The 17,276-nt window shown below is 38.1% G+C and overlaps 2 protein-coding genes across 2 annotated transcripts in view; both read left to right on the top strand.

Annotated features, from left to right (window-relative positions):
* Positions 1-599: 599 nt before the first annotated feature.
* Positions 600-6,492, top strand: pofut2 (protein O-fucosyltransferase 2). The gene is made up of 9 exons (XM_085765631.1): positions 600-831; positions 1,699-1,952; positions 2,239-2,383; positions 2,795-2,905; positions 3,743-3,809; positions 4,030-4,155; positions 4,270-4,450; positions 4,655-4,778; positions 5,822-6,492. Exons 1-9 carry the CDS (start codon positions 656-658, stop codon positions 5,973-5,975), a joined length of 1,338 nt encoding a protein of 445 aa, XP_085621757.1. The 5' UTR covers positions 600-655; the 3' UTR covers positions 5,976-6,492.
* Positions 6,493-9,005: 2,513 nt separating this feature from the next.
* Positions 9,006-17,276, top strand: part of abca12 (ATP-binding cassette, sub-family A (ABC1), member 12) — a 65,555-nt gene continuing 57,284 nt past the window's right edge. Inside the window, exons 1-10 of the mRNA XM_085765628.1 lie at positions 9,006-9,210; positions 9,675-9,752; positions 9,905-9,998; positions 12,156-12,306; positions 13,405-13,535; positions 13,925-13,989; positions 14,816-14,986; positions 15,213-15,406; positions 15,943-16,061; positions 16,853-16,953. Of these exons, the coding sequence (XP_085621754.1) occupies positions 9,687-9,752; positions 9,905-9,998; positions 12,156-12,306; positions 13,405-13,535; positions 13,925-13,989; positions 14,816-14,986; positions 15,213-15,406; positions 15,943-16,061; positions 16,853-16,953 (1,092 nt within the window). The 5' untranslated portion in view covers positions 9,006-9,210; positions 9,675-9,686. The remainder of the gene's footprint in view (positions 9,211-9,674; positions 9,753-9,904; positions 9,999-12,155; positions 12,307-13,404; positions 13,536-13,924; positions 13,990-14,815; positions 14,987-15,212; positions 15,407-15,942; positions 16,062-16,852; positions 16,954-17,276) is intronic.

Raw genomic sequence — 17,276 nt, 5'->3', positions numbered from 1 at the left:
GGCTACTTTTGTTTACAGTAAAGGGAGGGTAGAATTGTCTAATCTCAACTTGCTCCGGGAAGCTCCTCTTCAGTGGGCTATGAGACGTTGGACTATTTTATGTTAACTTGGACAACATTCACTTGGGCTAGGTGAACTGATTAGGATTGTCAGAGATCATAAAAATATTTCAGACATAATTCAACAGGCTATCCATTTAGAAGCATTGGGTCATTTCTGAGAAGACATGATAGGCTGAGGCTGGTATCTGCAAAATAAAGTTATTAGTTCAATTTTAACATTTTAAGGACAGTAACAACCTCACTTTGACTAGGCTATGTCATTTTTTTAGGGCACTGATGGACAAAATAGCACATGCCTCTATTGAAGTGCCTCATTCGTTTCTATCTCAAATTGTCTTTATTATCATAACAGTAGGCCTAACCATTCTCTTGTGCTTTTTGTTCCCTATTTTCGAGTAATTTGTACACATTTCATTAACTCTCTTGGATCTGCTCAAACGGAAGTGAAGAGTATTTGATATGAATGTAAATGCACAAATCAAAGAAAGAAAGAAAGAAAGAAAGAAATCCGAAAAGCTTTTCCCCATTGTTGGTTGCCTGGTAACAGCACCGACGCTTTTCACCCTTCCGGAAGTGCGTGGCTCTGAGGAAATATGGCGAACCGAGCGGTGCACACACCAGTGATATTCCTTGTTTCCAGCCATTCTTTGGCCGCAGTCTGTTTGTACATTTTCGCTTTTTTTGCGCTGTTTGAAGCAGTAGCGACAGACAATGTGTTCAGTGCAAGCTACACGACGGCTGTACCCGTCGCCGCTGCCAGGGATTTACGGTGAGGTTACACATCTGTAGCTACGCGACTGTTAGCTAACGTTAGTCATGCTAACGTGAAATTAGTACTAGGTAACGTTATTTATCTTTGTCTTTAGCGACTGTGGTGGCATGTTTATTTTTACAGTAACTACGTATGTACTCCTGCCCTTTAGTCCTGTAGTTCTGTTTCATTTTCCAAACATGCACACTTGTTTTAAACCCTCTAACGTTAGTCTTGGTGATACCGCAAAATGTGCCTCACTCCGATCTAAAAGTTGTCAATTTAATGAATTCCTCCTCTCATCAATGACACATCTTTGCAGACTTAAAACCAAACGAGAGTTACCAAACGTTGATGTATCGAGGTGAAGTTCGGCGGATAGATGTTTGAGTATAAGCACCACGGAATGTGACGGTCTCCCCTTTACTGCGTAACGTTAGATGTAGCGTCGACGTTGTTGCTAACTGAAACAAACTCAGCATCATCACGGCGAGCAGGGCTGTTCTGATGTAAATTTATCTGATCAGATCCAACATAGTAGTTATCGAGAAGTCATGTCTGAACGGAATTCGTATACATAATTCACCTCTAGTTAGGGAATGTGATTCATTATTGTGTCAGAAGAAGTAAGAAGGGTGAGTTAGTTACTTATTGTTACAACATGTAACATTACTCAGTTACATGATGCAATTCAACTGGATCTTTTCACTGTGAAGGATATGTACAGCAAAATTCTTACTACCTTGCTTTAATCTCAAATTTTTAACATTTTAATTCCAAGTGGAGTCGCTTTTCTGCTGAATGTGTCAAGTTTGATGCTGTTACCTTTTTCCAATCAGAGCTTCTTCAAACCTCAAGGTCTCATGTCCTCTCTTGGCATCTCAGGTACTTGTTGTATGACGTGAATCCTCCAGAGGGTTTTAACCTCAGAAGAGATGTGTATATCCGCATGGCCTCCCTTGTGAAGACTTTGAGAAAGGAGGGAGATGACTGGGTATTGGTGCTTCCCCCTTGGGGTCGCCTCTACCACTGGCAGAGCCCCAATATCCACCAGATCCGCATCCCCTGGGGGGAATTCTTCAGCCTCACCAGCCTGCAGGCCAATGTGCCCGTCATTGAATATGAGGAATTCATTGCAGGTGAGCTTTGTCTTTTGGTGACTTTGGCTAGGCTTGTAATTTACATTTTGACTTGTGGACCTCCTGGAACCTCCTTTTCTCTATATGATTTATAAATAACCTGAACATGGTTTATTGATTTTATACCTTAGCAGTTGTTGCATTTAACAAAGCAGGCGCCCCACTTTTTAATCAGCTGTTAAAACAGAATGCCCCTTCACAGTCTAGGTTTATTGGGTTTGTTTTAGCCAAACACTCTGTCAAGTGTGTTTTATTCCTCTTTTTGTTATTCCCTATCCCTCTCTAGAGAATGGAGGCCCATTCATAGACCAGGTTCTCGTGCTACAAAGCTATGCTGAGGGATGGACTGATGGAAAATGGGAGGAAAAAGTTGATGAGCGGCCGTGCATTGAGAAGTTGATGTACTCCAAAGACAAACAGGGCTACTACAGGTAAATCAATACGTTGCACAAAACTCACAATAATAATTTAAAACCCAAATTTTAACTGCTTGAATCCAAGAATGCAGAGGTCAGCGCAGTGTATTTGTGTGCTAATTATTTGAGTTTAAAATCAAAGATTTTTCTTCATCCTGTCTCAGTTCATTTTCCTTAGAAAACCACATAAGCAATTTATTGTTATTACCTTGAACAGATATATGACAGTGCCAAAGAAGTGCCATAGAAATTGAATCATAACTGCAGCCGGATGACTGAATACACCTTCTCAAACAGTGATTGATCATGTTAATATTTATTCTGTATTAAATGTATCTGCCTTTTTCTTTTCTGCACATACATCTCTCTATTCTCCATCCATCGTCAACTGTTTCATTTCTCTTGTCTGTCTGTGTTTTTTCGAAGGGGCTGGTTTTGGGGCTATGAGGAAACAAGAGCTCGAAATGTGAGTTGTATATCAGCCCAAGGTCACGCCTCCATCATGGCCCCAGTCCTTCAGAAAAACATCACGGTGACGTGAGTCTATAGAACAGCATGTCAACGTAAACTGCACCGACTATACACACACTGTATAGTGAGTCTTGACAATCAGCAGTGGCTGGTAAAATATGTCTCTGGTACATAAATCAGTATTATTATTTTTGAATTATGTGGTGATATTTTGTTCTGTTGAGCTTGATGATTATTATGAAACACTGTCTATCCTATTTGCCAGTCATGTTTGGTTTGACATGATATCTAATTCTTGAAATGGTCACCCTGGCATTTTTGAACATTTTGGCTACATACTGTATATATTTGGGAGGTTTTGAAAAAGACTTGAGGCTTTTGATCAAAAAAAGGTGATCAGGAAAAGTAGAATCTCAGACACTAAGCATGTATGCACCCACTTATGTGCACACATTAAGTCATTCAACTGGATTGTTTTGTAGTAATTCTAAAATCTCCAGCCAATGTATTGAACCATAATTTGCTAACATATCTCTCAATGCTTTGTTTGTACATCTGTTTGAAAATTGAGTATGCTTTTATAAATTAAATATTGTGTTGTAAGGTTTAATGAAGAGAGAGATCAGATAATATAATACATACGTACATCCATTGATACATGTAGCAATGCCATGAAAGTAAATGTCATAACACACAGTACAGGTACAAAATTGATCATATATGTTCAAAATTATCAGTTCATAGTTAATTAAGCCTTATCTTAAAACCCTCTATAAATCACTTGATGTCTTGATCTTGCAAAAAGCTGAAAGATGATCAAGCTTCATTGTTATATAAGTGTGAAAAACTCAGATTTCGGGGACACTGACAGGAAGAAACTTGTGTGTGTGCTGCTATTTGCAGATCCGTAATGCTTGACCGAGCCGAGACACTCCTTCACGATCACTATGCTGGGAAGGATTACTGGGATGTAAGTCACGTAATTGACAACTGTCATACTCATAACTAATAATTGTGTTAGAAATAATTGTGTCAGGTGTTGCGTAACACACCTCATGTAGTGCTATCCTTATGTTATTCTGAGATAAAATAACTTGCAATTTGGAAATGGATATTTGTACTTTTAAGACAACACTGTCTTGTCCTTGAACTGATGTAGGAATCTCTACAACTGTTTGTGTCTAACTTAGACCCGCCGCAGCATGGTCTTTGCCAAGCATCTGCGACTCATAGGAGATGACTTCAGAGCAAAATACCTGAACTCTTCAGATGACAGAGACCACACCATTTACAGTGAGGACTGGACTCGCATGAAAGTGAGCCAGTGTGTCTGACTATATGACTGTGGTTGTGCTGATGTTTCCATTTAACATGTTTATGATGATCAGTTTTGAACTGGGTTTGGGGGTTTTGCATTTCTGTTTCTTCAGGCCAAGCTGGGCTCAGCTAAAGGCGGTCCATATCTGGGGGTCCACCTGCGCAGGAAGGACTTTATCTGGGGCCACAGAGAGGACGTACCTAGCCTCAAGGGGGCAGTGAAAAAAATTTCCAGCTTGATGAAGAAGCACAAACTTGAAAAGGTGTTTGTTGCAACAGATGCAGATGAAGAAGGTAATTTGTCTTTTTGTGCTTATGTAGAAAAAAAAAAAAGTGGTCCAAAACCCTTTTACAAGGAACTGACACAATCAGATAAAAATCTAATGTGCTGTAATGATAATGATTATGACCAAGTGTTAGCAATAATATTAGCGAATAGTAGTAGTACATCCATAAACTTCTAGTGACTATATAATTCTGTTTCATACAATCTTGTAGAATTAAAGGAGTTGAAAAAGCTGCTGCCGGACATGGTGCGGTTTGAATCATCCACAGAAGACCTGGAGCTCTTTAAAGATGGGGGAATTGCCATCATTGACCAATGGATATGTGCTCATGCAAGGTAAATTAGTCCTCATGGTTTTGTTGCCTGTATCCATAACATGTTTCTTTTTTTCTTTTTTTTTCTTGCAATGATTGAGTGATGTTATATCATCTACAGTACACTGAGCCTTCCCATTACTAAAGCAAATGCACTACCTTTATTTATATGTAAACATAGGATGCACAGAGCAGAGTGGGAGGGAGGGTGGGAGAGTGGAAGGGAAGTCTTTGGTAAGGAGGCTTCGTACTAATCAACATGACATTACCAACATATTAAACTGAGAGAGACATAAAGACCTGTCTGTAATAAAAGTCCTATGTATTGAGTTTGAAGTAAATACAAGTTGAGCTGTTATGGATCACAGATGGAGGCTGTGAGCTGTATGAAAGAGAAAGAAGAAATAGTCTGTGTTGTGGTGACTGTCGGAGCTCACCTGATAAAGCATGTGCAACATGGGCCTAGTCTCTGCAGGGCCAAACTGGGTTTGAACCTTTCTGTCTCTTCTAACTTTTTTCTGAATTTCATTTTAAAGTAGAAACAGTCAAAATCCAGTTTAGTCTTTGTCTTGAATTTATTCAGAGATATTAAACTTAGTACATGGTACACACTTCTTGATACATATTATGCGTTCAAGGTACCCTGCGAAGTTTTCTGGTTAACAGCAGGTCAAATGAATTTGTATGGTTGATCATAAATAATTATATTCTTATCAGCCTCAAAGAGTTGCCAGAATAGCTGTGAACTCTTTGAGTGCTATCATGTTGATAGTTATAATATTATACGTATATATATATATAATATGTATTCCATTACTTGCACTGCTACCATTTTCAGCAAAGACATTTGAAATTCAACCATATATAACTTCATTTTATTTTGTCACATAACAATTTTCAGTGCTGGGTAACCTTGTCACTATTTCCCATGCCCTTTGACTTGAAAAACCAGTTCATGAAGTTCATGTTACTCTCATGGTCTGTCATGTGCTCATGTCATTTTCCAAGGTATGCTTTTTTATATATACCCTACCAATTAAAGAAAAAAATCAATTTGATTTTCAGATTTTTCATTGGAACATCTGTGTCTACCTTCTCTTTTCGGATCCATGAAGAGAGGGAGATCCTGGGTTTTGACCCCAAAACTACATACAATCGTTTCTGTGGAGACAATGAGAAAGAATGCGAACAGCCCACACACTGGAAAATTGTTTATTGATGTGACCTCTTGACTTACCTGAGACACACAAGTGCCAAAAAGCTGTGTTAAAAGTGACATTTATTTGTTTGGAATATAATGGGAAGATACTATCACTGTTTTATGGTGTATTTTCTATGGTTTCAGAGTTGTGCAATCAGGTCTGTAATGACCACTGTGACTTAAGTTCTAAAGGCCAAGACTTAGCTGCCAAACATGAATTACTGTACTAAACAATTAAATTGTCATATCTTTTTTAGGGTGTATGTTGAATGTGGTTTCCTCCCTGACACACTGGTGTTTGCAACAATTTCTAGTGTTTGTTACTAAAACCAGTACAACTGGTGTCTTATAGCAATGACAGCAGCAGGCACTGTTGTGTGGGAGCATTCTCTGTTTAGTATTTCATGAGGTTGAAATGATAAGGTCCATTGCTGTTCAGTGTTGATGTCCATCATATAAACTTAAAGGGACAACGAGGAGTTTTGGAAAGCGAAGTGTTTTCATACTACATTTACCATGAGCCTCCGCGCACACGGTGAAATTCTTGGACCGGCGCAAGACGGACGTCTTGCCAAGAATGTTTTCATTCATCAAGAATGAAAGTCAGAGGTTCGAAGACGATCAGATACTGTCGTACTTGTGACCATAAACGGCGATTCGGCTGCGTTATTCTCATGACTCGCTGGGCAGCGTCCGCGAAAGTAAGGAAACGCTGGTCGGCTCGCTCAGCATTTCCACCATTAATTATAATAACAAAATAACGATAGAGACAAAACGATATATTTATTGAAAATAGAGCCATTAACAAGTGTGGGTAGCGTAGATTCATCCACATTAATGTGAGACTTTTTTATAACCAAATACAAACTCCTTGTTGTCCCTTTAATTATATTTTTTAAGAATAGATATGAAATTGGTGCATTACTGCCACTGTCTGTTCATCAGTGGAATACTGACTGTTGAGAGATGACTATGCCAGACATATGCATCCTTCTGCCTTGGTCCAAACAAAGGGGGACTGAAGAAAAAACACTGTAATAGCACTACTAGTGGTTAAAAACCCCACAGACACCTTCAAAATAGAGGGCCAGACCAAACCTAATGATCAGCTCAGGATTTGTTGAATAGAGATGCATTTCCAATCTTTTATCACAGTATTTCAGTATTTGTGTTGAACAGCTTTCCTCCCTTATTTCATATTTTTATACAGCAGTATTAATATTTGTTTTATGAGATTGTGTTACTGTGTTATATATGTTGAAAAAGAAGGAAAATATGACTGAAAAACAGGTATTTGAATTTTAGTACTGCTTAATTCTCAGCATCTTCATTTCAAACCACGCCTGTGTATTTGGTATATTTATATTGTTACAGTATTATTACTGATGATGCTACCAATGGAAGGAATTACACATGGAAACCACTGTGGTCTTAGTTTCCAGCACTACAGTCAGCCATCAAGCTGCCAACACGCAACACACCTGTTTTCCATTCCTGAAAATGCAAACATGTGACAGTTTTTATGGTAGCTGTGTGATTGATTTGGTGTCAAATAAAAACAATTTCAAGCAGCATTTTGGACATGGCATAAAATAGGAGTTTGTGTTGTTTATGGTCTTGTTTTTCACATGTTACCCAGATAATCAGATGAAATTTGATTTGATGTGAATAATTCCACGTGATGTTTGTCAGATGATATCATGTCTGGGGCCGCTCAGTGGTCGAGTGGTTAGAGAACATGTCCCATGTTGGCATATACCTGAAGCGCTCAAATATCTTAAAAAACATAATGTATTATATCTTGGTTGGATGTACAGTATTTGCATTTCAAAACACTGCAGTTCACTTCAGAGCCATTTCGGACTGTGAGCCAAAGGAATGCTTCTGTGTTGTGTTTACCAATACTAAGATCTTTTGTGTGCACACATCATCAAGGTGGAAAACCAGTATAACTACTTTGATGATGGAAGGTTTAATGCCTCAGTAGTCTCAGATGTCACATGTGCCTTTTTGTGGCTCAATCCTGTGGCTTCTGGCTTTTTGTGGGTTGATGGGAAAGATCTGAACATAATACCTTTACCTGTGATGTTGTAACTATCAAATAATTTGTTATTTGCTTTTTTTTTTGTCTTTTTAAAAAAAACTGTTTTGACATTTGTCTTGTCAGTGAAAGCTCATACCCTATCAGGATGTTCAGGTTGTAAAGTGGAGAACACTGTCTTTTCACTCAGCAACTACATAAATGCACACGTAACATCCACTTGTGTTTGAGTGTGATGGACAAACTGATGTTAGCCTCTGGCACATCAAGCTTTAATAAATCTGCAAAAAATTTGATTATCCTTTATTCTATCGTAACTAAAATCTTATCTGGTTTTTGCATCAGTAGCCTGTAACTTAGGTTTCATTTCTCGCTGCCCTTTCAACATACTGTAATCACAAGACAATAAGGCATCTAGGGAGTTCATGGCATGGACATGATCATATGGGGCTTCCAAGGGGAAAAGGAAAAACATAATTCTCCCTTCGGAGCACTCACATGATATCGATGTGACTTTTCCCTGGGGGAGACCCACACCGCACTAACAACACTTTATATACGCTCATGCCTCTGTATCCATGTTCTTCTTATAAGTGATATAAAATGCTTTCTACCTTTCTTTAGACTTAATTACAGATTTTATCATTTTGTCCAATTTTTTCAGGCATTGCCCTGAATAACAACTAAAGCTATACTTTTAAGAATTAATAAGGACTCAGGGTCTTATCATTTCAGATCAGGAATTACCTCAGGACAAGTTAAATCATGCATGACCTTGGGATGTGACTGTAGCAAGTTAATAATATAAAAATGGGTGTTTGAATATCATTATGAAAGTTTGAAACACGTGAATGATTAAGCACTTAAAGACCCCTCCAACCACTTTCAGTGCTGGTACGTGTGTACTCATGTGCTCCTCCTTTGTTCCAGTACACACCCTTTCTCAGATTTAACCTGTAGCACAGGTGGAGCTACCCGCATTAGCAGAAGGCGAGAGACAGCCAGGTGCATTCAGTCTTTTCACTTTGCATCAGTGAAGGAGTGTTTTTTTTCCAGTCTCTTTGTTTTTCAGTGTGAATTTCTTCATTTTTTCTCCCACAACCGACTGATGGAAAGGACATCGTGCTAGGGGCCACCTAGCAACATGTCCTTCATTAGAGCTCCAGGCAGATAGCAATTAACTTCACCATTTGAGAGGACAGACACAGCCTGGTAAGTCCAGCTCTGATTAATCAAGAACTACATTTTATCATTCAGACAACTTTATGTGTGTGCACCGTTAAGGTGACCTAATTATCATCACCTTGATTTGAAAAAAGGTTTTAATAATTATCTAAATGTGTAGTAGACTTAAAATGTCCTTTAAAAATCCCTATACATATAGTTTGTTCAGAGGCTGTTGTGCACCTTTTAATTATTTCACATTGTCTTCAATAGCAATTAAAGCTTTCCATTTGTCAAAGAAAATTACATATTTAAAGTAACCTTCCCGTTAGCACAGTATAAATCTTAATTATATGGGCATAATACAGTGGAAGCGTGGTGATACATAGCTTACCTGAAACCACGACCTGTACATGTGTGGTCATGAATAATAATTAAAAAAAAATAAAATTATTTAAACTGTTTGTCAGTTGATAGAATTTTTAAAATTTTGCCATTTGTCTTCACTCCAGCCTCCTCCACCAATGGCATTCTTCCAACAGCTGCGGCTTCTTCTCTGGAAGAACGGGCTGCAAGTCATCAGACAGCCTGTGAGTGACTTTCAAGTATAGTGGGAACCAGCGTTTTGTTTTCATGTGGGCATAGGGATCTATATTTGATGCCAACTTTACCCAGGAAATACCCCATATTTTCAAATTGGATAAAATCTTCACCTTGTGTTTTTTGATGTGTTGGGTTATAGGCATGGTCCCTGACTCTCATCATCTGGCCACTGGTCATCTTCATCATCATTGCTGTGACCCGCAACCAGTTTCCTCCAGTAGTGAGAGAAACATGTAAGTGTGAAACCACATAGAAATAAGTGCTTTGACACAGTTCTGCGTTAAGTTGAGAATTTGTAAGCCAAGTCTTGATTATATACAACTGATTGAAAGCAGGATGATGCAATACAACGTATTCATAATCAACAGCAAACATACTTTCAATACAACATTGGAAATGTGTCATAGCTGTGCCTTTGTATATTAGCAGCCCTCGGACTACCAAAGACCCTTTATGAGGGCAAATATAAATAAATAACACATTTTTTTTATTACAGTTAAGATTTCTTGGATGCTATCTCTGAAAGCATTTGAAATAGTTTCATAGAGAAAAAAACATAAAGACTCATGTAGAAGATTTAGCTGGCTTTAAATGTGCCTTTGTTGACTTGACAAGGACAGGTCTTTTCTGTTTGGCACCTTAAAGGATAGCAGACACAGAGACACACACACAATCTAAGTAAATACACGAACAGGTTTTTCATATTCAAGCTAGTCCCTGTTATTAAAGCCAATTGACTTGGAGCACATTATTTTATCTGCAGATGATTAAAAAAACAGTTTAGAGAGGGAATGTATAATAGAGAGAAGGGATGAATTTGCAAAGAGTTGCTTTTCCAAAACATACCTTAAACCAGTCAATTATCAGTAAGCCTGGTTGATCACAGCGTCGTCATCATTTTAAGAGTGTGTCATCCTTCTGTATTTAATTAAGAATGTATGTATTGTTGTCAGTAAAACTTCTGGTTTGAACTGTGACCAGTTAACCCACCCACTTTTGTTTGTTCAGTTTTTTTGATGGATCAGATTCAATGGAAACAGCGATTCACATGTAATTTAATAACCCCACTGTGCTCTCACATAGAAACTGTCTGAACAATACCTTCTCTACCTTGAAAGGTGCTATCTGGTGTATTGCTTGTGTCTATACATGCTGAACACAGGCACAGTACTGGACCACACCCCTAAAACAGGCAACAAAACCATCTTCACTATCTGATCTGGCTGACTAAATGTGCAATGCCAGTCTTGAATCTTGGCGTACAGAGGTGGAAAATACACTGCAGCCTTAAGGGAGCTCAGACTGTTTCATTATGTATAGGTTGCTCTCTCTCACATAGCTTCTTAGTGCCACTAAATCATTTTTCGTGGTTATATGATTATATTATTTAATGTACATTATCCAATAGAAATGTATTATGATTATTTTTTGCCTGTTGGACAGTGGTAATACACTTAATTGCTGAAATGTAACATTTGCATCCTGTTCCTCTCGGGTTCCATACCCTTTTTTGAATGGCAGTTTATTCAGACCTTTTTTTTTATTCCTTATTTAACCCCCATGAGTTAGTGTTTTATAGTTTCCAGATATGTAAACTACACATTAATTCAACATGACTGGCTGCGCAAGCATATAAATGATTTGGCACTTCACAGTTATTTAGTATGACTGAGATTTCAGAATGTTTTCCATGAGAGTGATGACTAAGCTTGATAAAATGGCTGTTCTATCTCCTCAAGAGGAATCTATCATGCCATGATGAAAAACATTGCTTTCTGACGTGGGAATGAATACCGCAGAGTTGCTGTACCATACAGTTCACCTGGTCACAGTGTCATAACCCGTTTGACTACAACCTGATTGTGGGTTTAATCTTTTATCTACTTTTGTTCTAAATTCAAGGATTACCTGAGATTGTTTTCAAACAAAAGAGGTATGAGTTACCAAGTGGCAATGATACAGAACGATATCCCTTTTTCAGACAGCTTGTCAGACTCATGTGAATAAACTGGTCTAGTACATAGACACATTTTAAACAGTACTGGAAACTTTAAATGATCAAACAGTTTTTCTGATGCATGTTTTTCCTCTAATCTCTCTGTAATATTTTTTTGAATGTTTTCTTATGTTTTAATGGCACTTGTATACAATCTGCATATTATCTGCATAAATGCAGTGATGTTTACTTGAATTAAATATTTAGGCTTCAAACCTACACCTTAACTTGACAAAGCATAACATTCAAACAACAAATCAAAAAAAAAAAATCAGATAAATTCAACATAATTAGGTGCATGATCTCTTGTGCTTTCAGAATATTTTGGACCTGATATTTTTGAGCATGCTCATAATGGGGACAACGTTGTCTTTTCTCACTTTGTCTCCTTCAGGTTACGTGGCACCCCGAAACCTACCCAGCACAGGCTTCTTCCCCTTCCTCCAGACGCTCATGTGCAACACAGACAGCAGCTGCCACAACAAATCACGCCTGGTGGACCCAAATGCATCCAAAGCTGCGCAGAAATCTTCAGGGAGCCAGAGGTAACCCCATTCATCAATATATCAATATATTCATTTAATCTATTATTTTACATCAGTTTCAGATTCAGTTTAGTTTATTTGAAAAGGGACAATGCACATTAATAAACATTGTATAAAAAACACAAGTAAATGCACCCAAATTAGCTTAAAAAGCTAGTTTTCATCGACTGTCCCTCTGCCAGATTGTACAAGGCAACCTATAAAAAGAATAACTGCATCGGTATCTCCTCATGAAACCTCCACATTTTAAATGTACTGTACTAGGGGTGTGCAGGAGACCCTAGAGTCGCAAAGGCGTGACACACCCCTTAGCACAGCAACATCACATGAGATGATAAGTCACTGTGATCAGGGAAATATACCAACAACAGGTTTCCCCCTGTGGAGGAAGGGAAGTAAAACCTTCCTAATTATGAGCCATTACAATTTAATGAAGCCGTAATTATCTAAGTTTGCGTCATTAAAATATCTTGTCATGTTGGGGTTGAAGTGTTAAAAGGCAGCATCAGCAAATCAGGAAATAATGTGGAATTATTTTTCTGTTCTCTTTGTAACTCATGCTTTTGTATTGAGGGAGGTGGTTTAGTGCCAAACCTGTTTGTCTAACCCTCAACCTACTACTTAGGAATGATGGTTTTGCAATTTTCCATCACAGCTAATTTTAGTGAAGCTTTTGTTCAGTTTAAAAGAGGCAAGGGCCTGCCCCCTGCTTCTTCTAACCTCTGCTCCACTGGCTTTTGTAACTCTGTGGCTTTTCTCATGGAGCGTCTTTGTTCCAAGGTTTTTATCCCAAGGTTAATATGTATCCACAATGGACAGGGAAATCTGTCATTTTAAAAACAAACATGGCATGCATGCGTTAGAGCCACAAGCACACACAGTAAAAGCTCCCTCCCCCAAACAATTATTGTTATAGGCTACTTTCAAGGTTTTCAAATCTTTCTATCCAGTACAGTGACACCTGTTTTGCTAAGAATATTAACTGACGTGACTGTCACTTTTCCAGAGAAACATGTGATAATAACCCTGTGGCCAAATTCTGTAAGCTCTTTTTAAAACTTACATGCATTTATTACCTCATCTGATTCTGTATGACAGGTCGGCCCTCATGCCAAATGGTTCTCCACTGGCAAACATGGCTGAGGGGAGAGACTTTTTCAACTTTACCTTCCCCCAAGACCCTGCGGATGATCCTGCAGCACTGATTGAGGTCTTGAGCAAGTTTTTGGGTATGTAATGCTCTTTCACAGACCCTTCTTTCTTTCTAAAGTGCAGAAAACATGTTCTTCAGTAAAGTTTCACTTTTCCATCTTCCAACATGGGCAATCTGTAGAACTCCTTTAAAACAATTGTAAAACACAGTTGGCCAATTTCCACCAGCCTTTATGCCAAGCTAAGCATAGATTATCATGGCAACTTTGTACCTAAATAGCATACAGTAAAATACTGTAAACGTACTGTATCTCCTAAAATATTCAACTACTGCTTCATTGTCCATTTTGTCCAAAACCAATTTGGGCTTTTGTCACTGTCACATTTGTTCTATATGAGAATTGTAATACTGTGTTGCTGTAAAGTTAGGACGTTTTTCAACAATATATCAATATGTTTTTTAAAGGTCCATCTTCCCAAGGAATCCCTAATAATGGCTCTCTCACCAATGCCACTTATCTGCAAGATCAGGTGGGTATTGCACCTTTCCACAGTCAAATGTACCAAACTGTGCTTTGTGTGTTATGCATCAGTTATTGTTAACAGCAGATTCACATTTTTTCTTTGACCAAAAGGTTTTAGGATTTGGATAGGATTCTATTAGATGAATTAAAGATATCCTTTAAACTTATATCAGACATAAAATGAAAACACTATCCACAAAACCGCTCCACCATATCAAGGAATAAAAAGTAAATAAGTTGACAAATAAAAACAGATTGAATCAATATTTAACCATAACTTAAATGTGTAAGCTGTTATTTAAAATCTCAGCAAGTAATGTCTAAAGTCTTGATTTTGGTGACTAAATCTCAAGACCGAAAAAAACAAGAAATAGGTTGAATTTTATATATATACGTGTATATATATTCTTTTTTTTTTAAACTACAAATATATTAAATCATATTACTATTAACACCTATAGCAAAATAATTACATGATGAAGTTGCAGTATTTCATATAATTAAGTTGTAGTATTTCATATAATGTGCCAATATTATCAATATTATTATTGATTATACTCTACTACTAGCATAACTATTCATTCTAATACATTGTTCTAAAGATATTTTATGTTGTGTTCTTTTGTATGGTTTTAAGTATTATGATGCTCTCTGTTGATGTTAGGTTATGAGCCTTTGTAGAAATGACTTGTTGTTAAACTGAACATTAATGTTAACGTGAAATAACAATCTCAGATAATCTCATAGTTTTGATTGAATTTCAAATGAATAGTTTCACTGCATGGGTTGTAGCCTGTGATAATCTGAACCCCTTTACATAATGTCTTTTTCAGGAGACCTTGAAGGAAATGATGCAGTCACTGACCGTGGTGAAAAGGGCCATTTGTACCATGACACTGCCCATGATAAACGCAACCTCACCCAACCCGCTCACCTACGCCATAGTCACTTTCTGCCAGTCCAACAACACAGTGTTTGAAGTCTCTCTCAACACACTCAACCAGGTATGCGTGTATGTCCATATGTGCATGTACATACATGTGTGTTTACTCTATTTGCAGGCATATACACAAACGCCACGGAGGAGAGTTTTTGTACCTGCCTGTGTCACCTTGCTGTTATCAGCACAGCGCGATGTTGCTAATCTCTCACTTTTAAACATTTTTTGTAAATGCACAGTTGCACAAGCTGCTGCTCTCACAGTTATCTGACATTTCCTGTGGTCATCAGGTGCTGACACAACTGATGCTGACAAAACCAGACGAGATGGTGACGCTGGCTGGGGTGGCGGTGACGTTATTTGAGCAGCTGCAAAATCAGACAACAGTGTGGGAGAGTCTTCTCATTCTTCCCCAGCTCTTCTCTAATGGTTCTATTGACCAAGCGCTGAGCAGCACTGAGGCCCTACTCACCAACATACAGGGGTAATGGACTTGATGGATCAATGCAAAGTGAATGAACAGCAGCTGTGTGAAGGTGTTGATTTGGTTTAGTTCAGAAAAAAACAAGGTTATACTGTTGTTTTGAATATTCAAGAAAAGCTAGGGTACATTGTCTACCAGGAATGATGAATTTGAGTGAACAGGTCAGGTGGGTCTCAATGATTTAAAGAGCCGCAAGTGAAGTATGAGGTGTGTCAGTTGCAGCAGTTTTTCCACCTTTAAAACACTTGAATGGAACTGACTGCTTTGATCTAAATATGCTGCAGTTTGTTTACCTGAGGTACAAAAAAATAAAATAAAAAGAACCTGTGGTGGCTTAAGTTTAAAAATATCATACTGTTGTCAGTTTTCAAACATGAGGTCTAGCCCAGATTGCAACTGATAATATCCAAGATGTAAAGATTTAGAGCAGCAGGGGGGTAAAGTGTATTTGCGTGGTCATTCGTTTTTTCAGCTGTTTGCTGCAGGTCCAGTCTCGTTTTGAGGATTTAATGTTTTTCCCTCATGGTCTTCTCTAGTGCCATGCGTGTCATCGAGAACAACTTCCCTGAAGCCGGTGCCTTACTTTCCACCGTCCATCCATTGCTCGTTGGAGGCATCAGCCTGATCCGCTATGTTCAAAACTGGCCCGGAAAAGGTAATACCAGTTACGTTTTTTGATTAAAGGGATAGTTCACCCATAATTCAAATTTCACTCATTATCTACTCACCCGCATGTCAACTAAGAGCTGTGAGAATTTTCAGAGTCCTCCGTGCCTTCTCTGAGTTACGGGGGGGTCCGCGCAGCAGTATTTGTCCATATAATGGTTGTCAATGGATACCAACTTTCTTCGTCCAAAAAGACACACCAAAAAACATCCAAATACCTCCATACTGCTCGTCTGTAATGTCCCTCTTGTATTGAAATTGTTCCGAAAAAAATTAAATAAGTCTATATTATAAGCTTGTTTGTAGCGGAAGCTCCCAGTGTCTCAGCTCACTGCTCTTCCTTCTTATGTCGGGGCTTCAATACAAGAGGGACATTACAGACGAGCAGTATGGAGGTATTTGGATGTTTTTTGGTGTGCCTTTTTGGACGAAGAAAGTTGGTATCCATTGACAACCATTATGGACAAATACTGCTATGCGGACCCCCCCATAACTCAGAGAAGGGATGGAGGACTCTGAAAATTCTCACAGCTCTTAGTTGACATGAGGGTGAGTAGATAATGAGTGAAATTTGAATTTTGGGTGAACTATCCCTTTAGCCGGCTTTAATGTATATCAAGTGTCCTTTTTTGTTTTCATAGATATGCATCCACTTATTACTTAGGAATATAAATTCTGCCACATTGTTGAAAATGAAGAGTAATGTTGCCAGTCACGTTGCCAGTCAAGTTCCACCATCAGGATGTGATATCTGATCCTGTGATTTGGTTGTTCTTATAGATGTGTCCATTTCCCTTGAAGAGGTTGTCACGTTGCAAAACAACTCACTGAATGAATTAGTGAAACCTGTTCTCCAACAGGTTCAAATACCTCTCGACAAGGTATGTTGTGCCTAAGGTCAACATGTATGCCCACGCAGTTGGGAAGACACGATGCACATGTTGCTGAACTATGTAAAAAATATAAGGTGATTTGCAATATATATATAATAATATATAATTAATATATATTAATATATATATATATATATATATTTATTTTAATTCCATACATATTTGTCACTTTCAAAGAAAATTTGTGCAATATCTTACTATTATAGTTAGTCCTGTCTAATGTGCCTCATTTTAACCTTAATCTGATGTGATTGTGATTGTGATTGTGATTGTGAAATTAGCTCATTTACTTTAGCTGGGTGACAGGAATG

The sequence above is a fragment of the Trachurus japonicus genome, chromosome 21 (genome assembly GCF_045865225.1).
Source record: "Trachurus japonicus isolate A0001 chromosome 21, Traja_1.0".
Classification (NCBI taxonomy): Eukaryota; Metazoa; Chordata; class Actinopteri; order Carangiformes; family Carangidae; genus Trachurus; species Trachurus japonicus.
This window is presented reverse-complemented; position numbering and strand designations above follow the sequence as displayed.

Excerpts from the sequence above, each read along its gene's own strand:
- pofut2 (XM_085765631.1), top strand. The coding sequence starts at position 656 with ATGGCGAACCGAGCGGTGCACACACCAGTGATATTCCTTGTTTCCAGC. Across the intron at positions 1,953-2,238 it reads ATATGAGGAATTCATTGCAG|AGAATGGAGGCCCATTCATA; the intron begins GTGAGCTTTGTC and ends ATCCCTCTCTAG. Across the intron at positions 2,384-2,794 it reads GACAAACAGGGCTACTACAG|GGGCTGGTTTTGGGGCTATG; the intron begins GTAAATCAATAC and ends GTTTTTTCGAAG.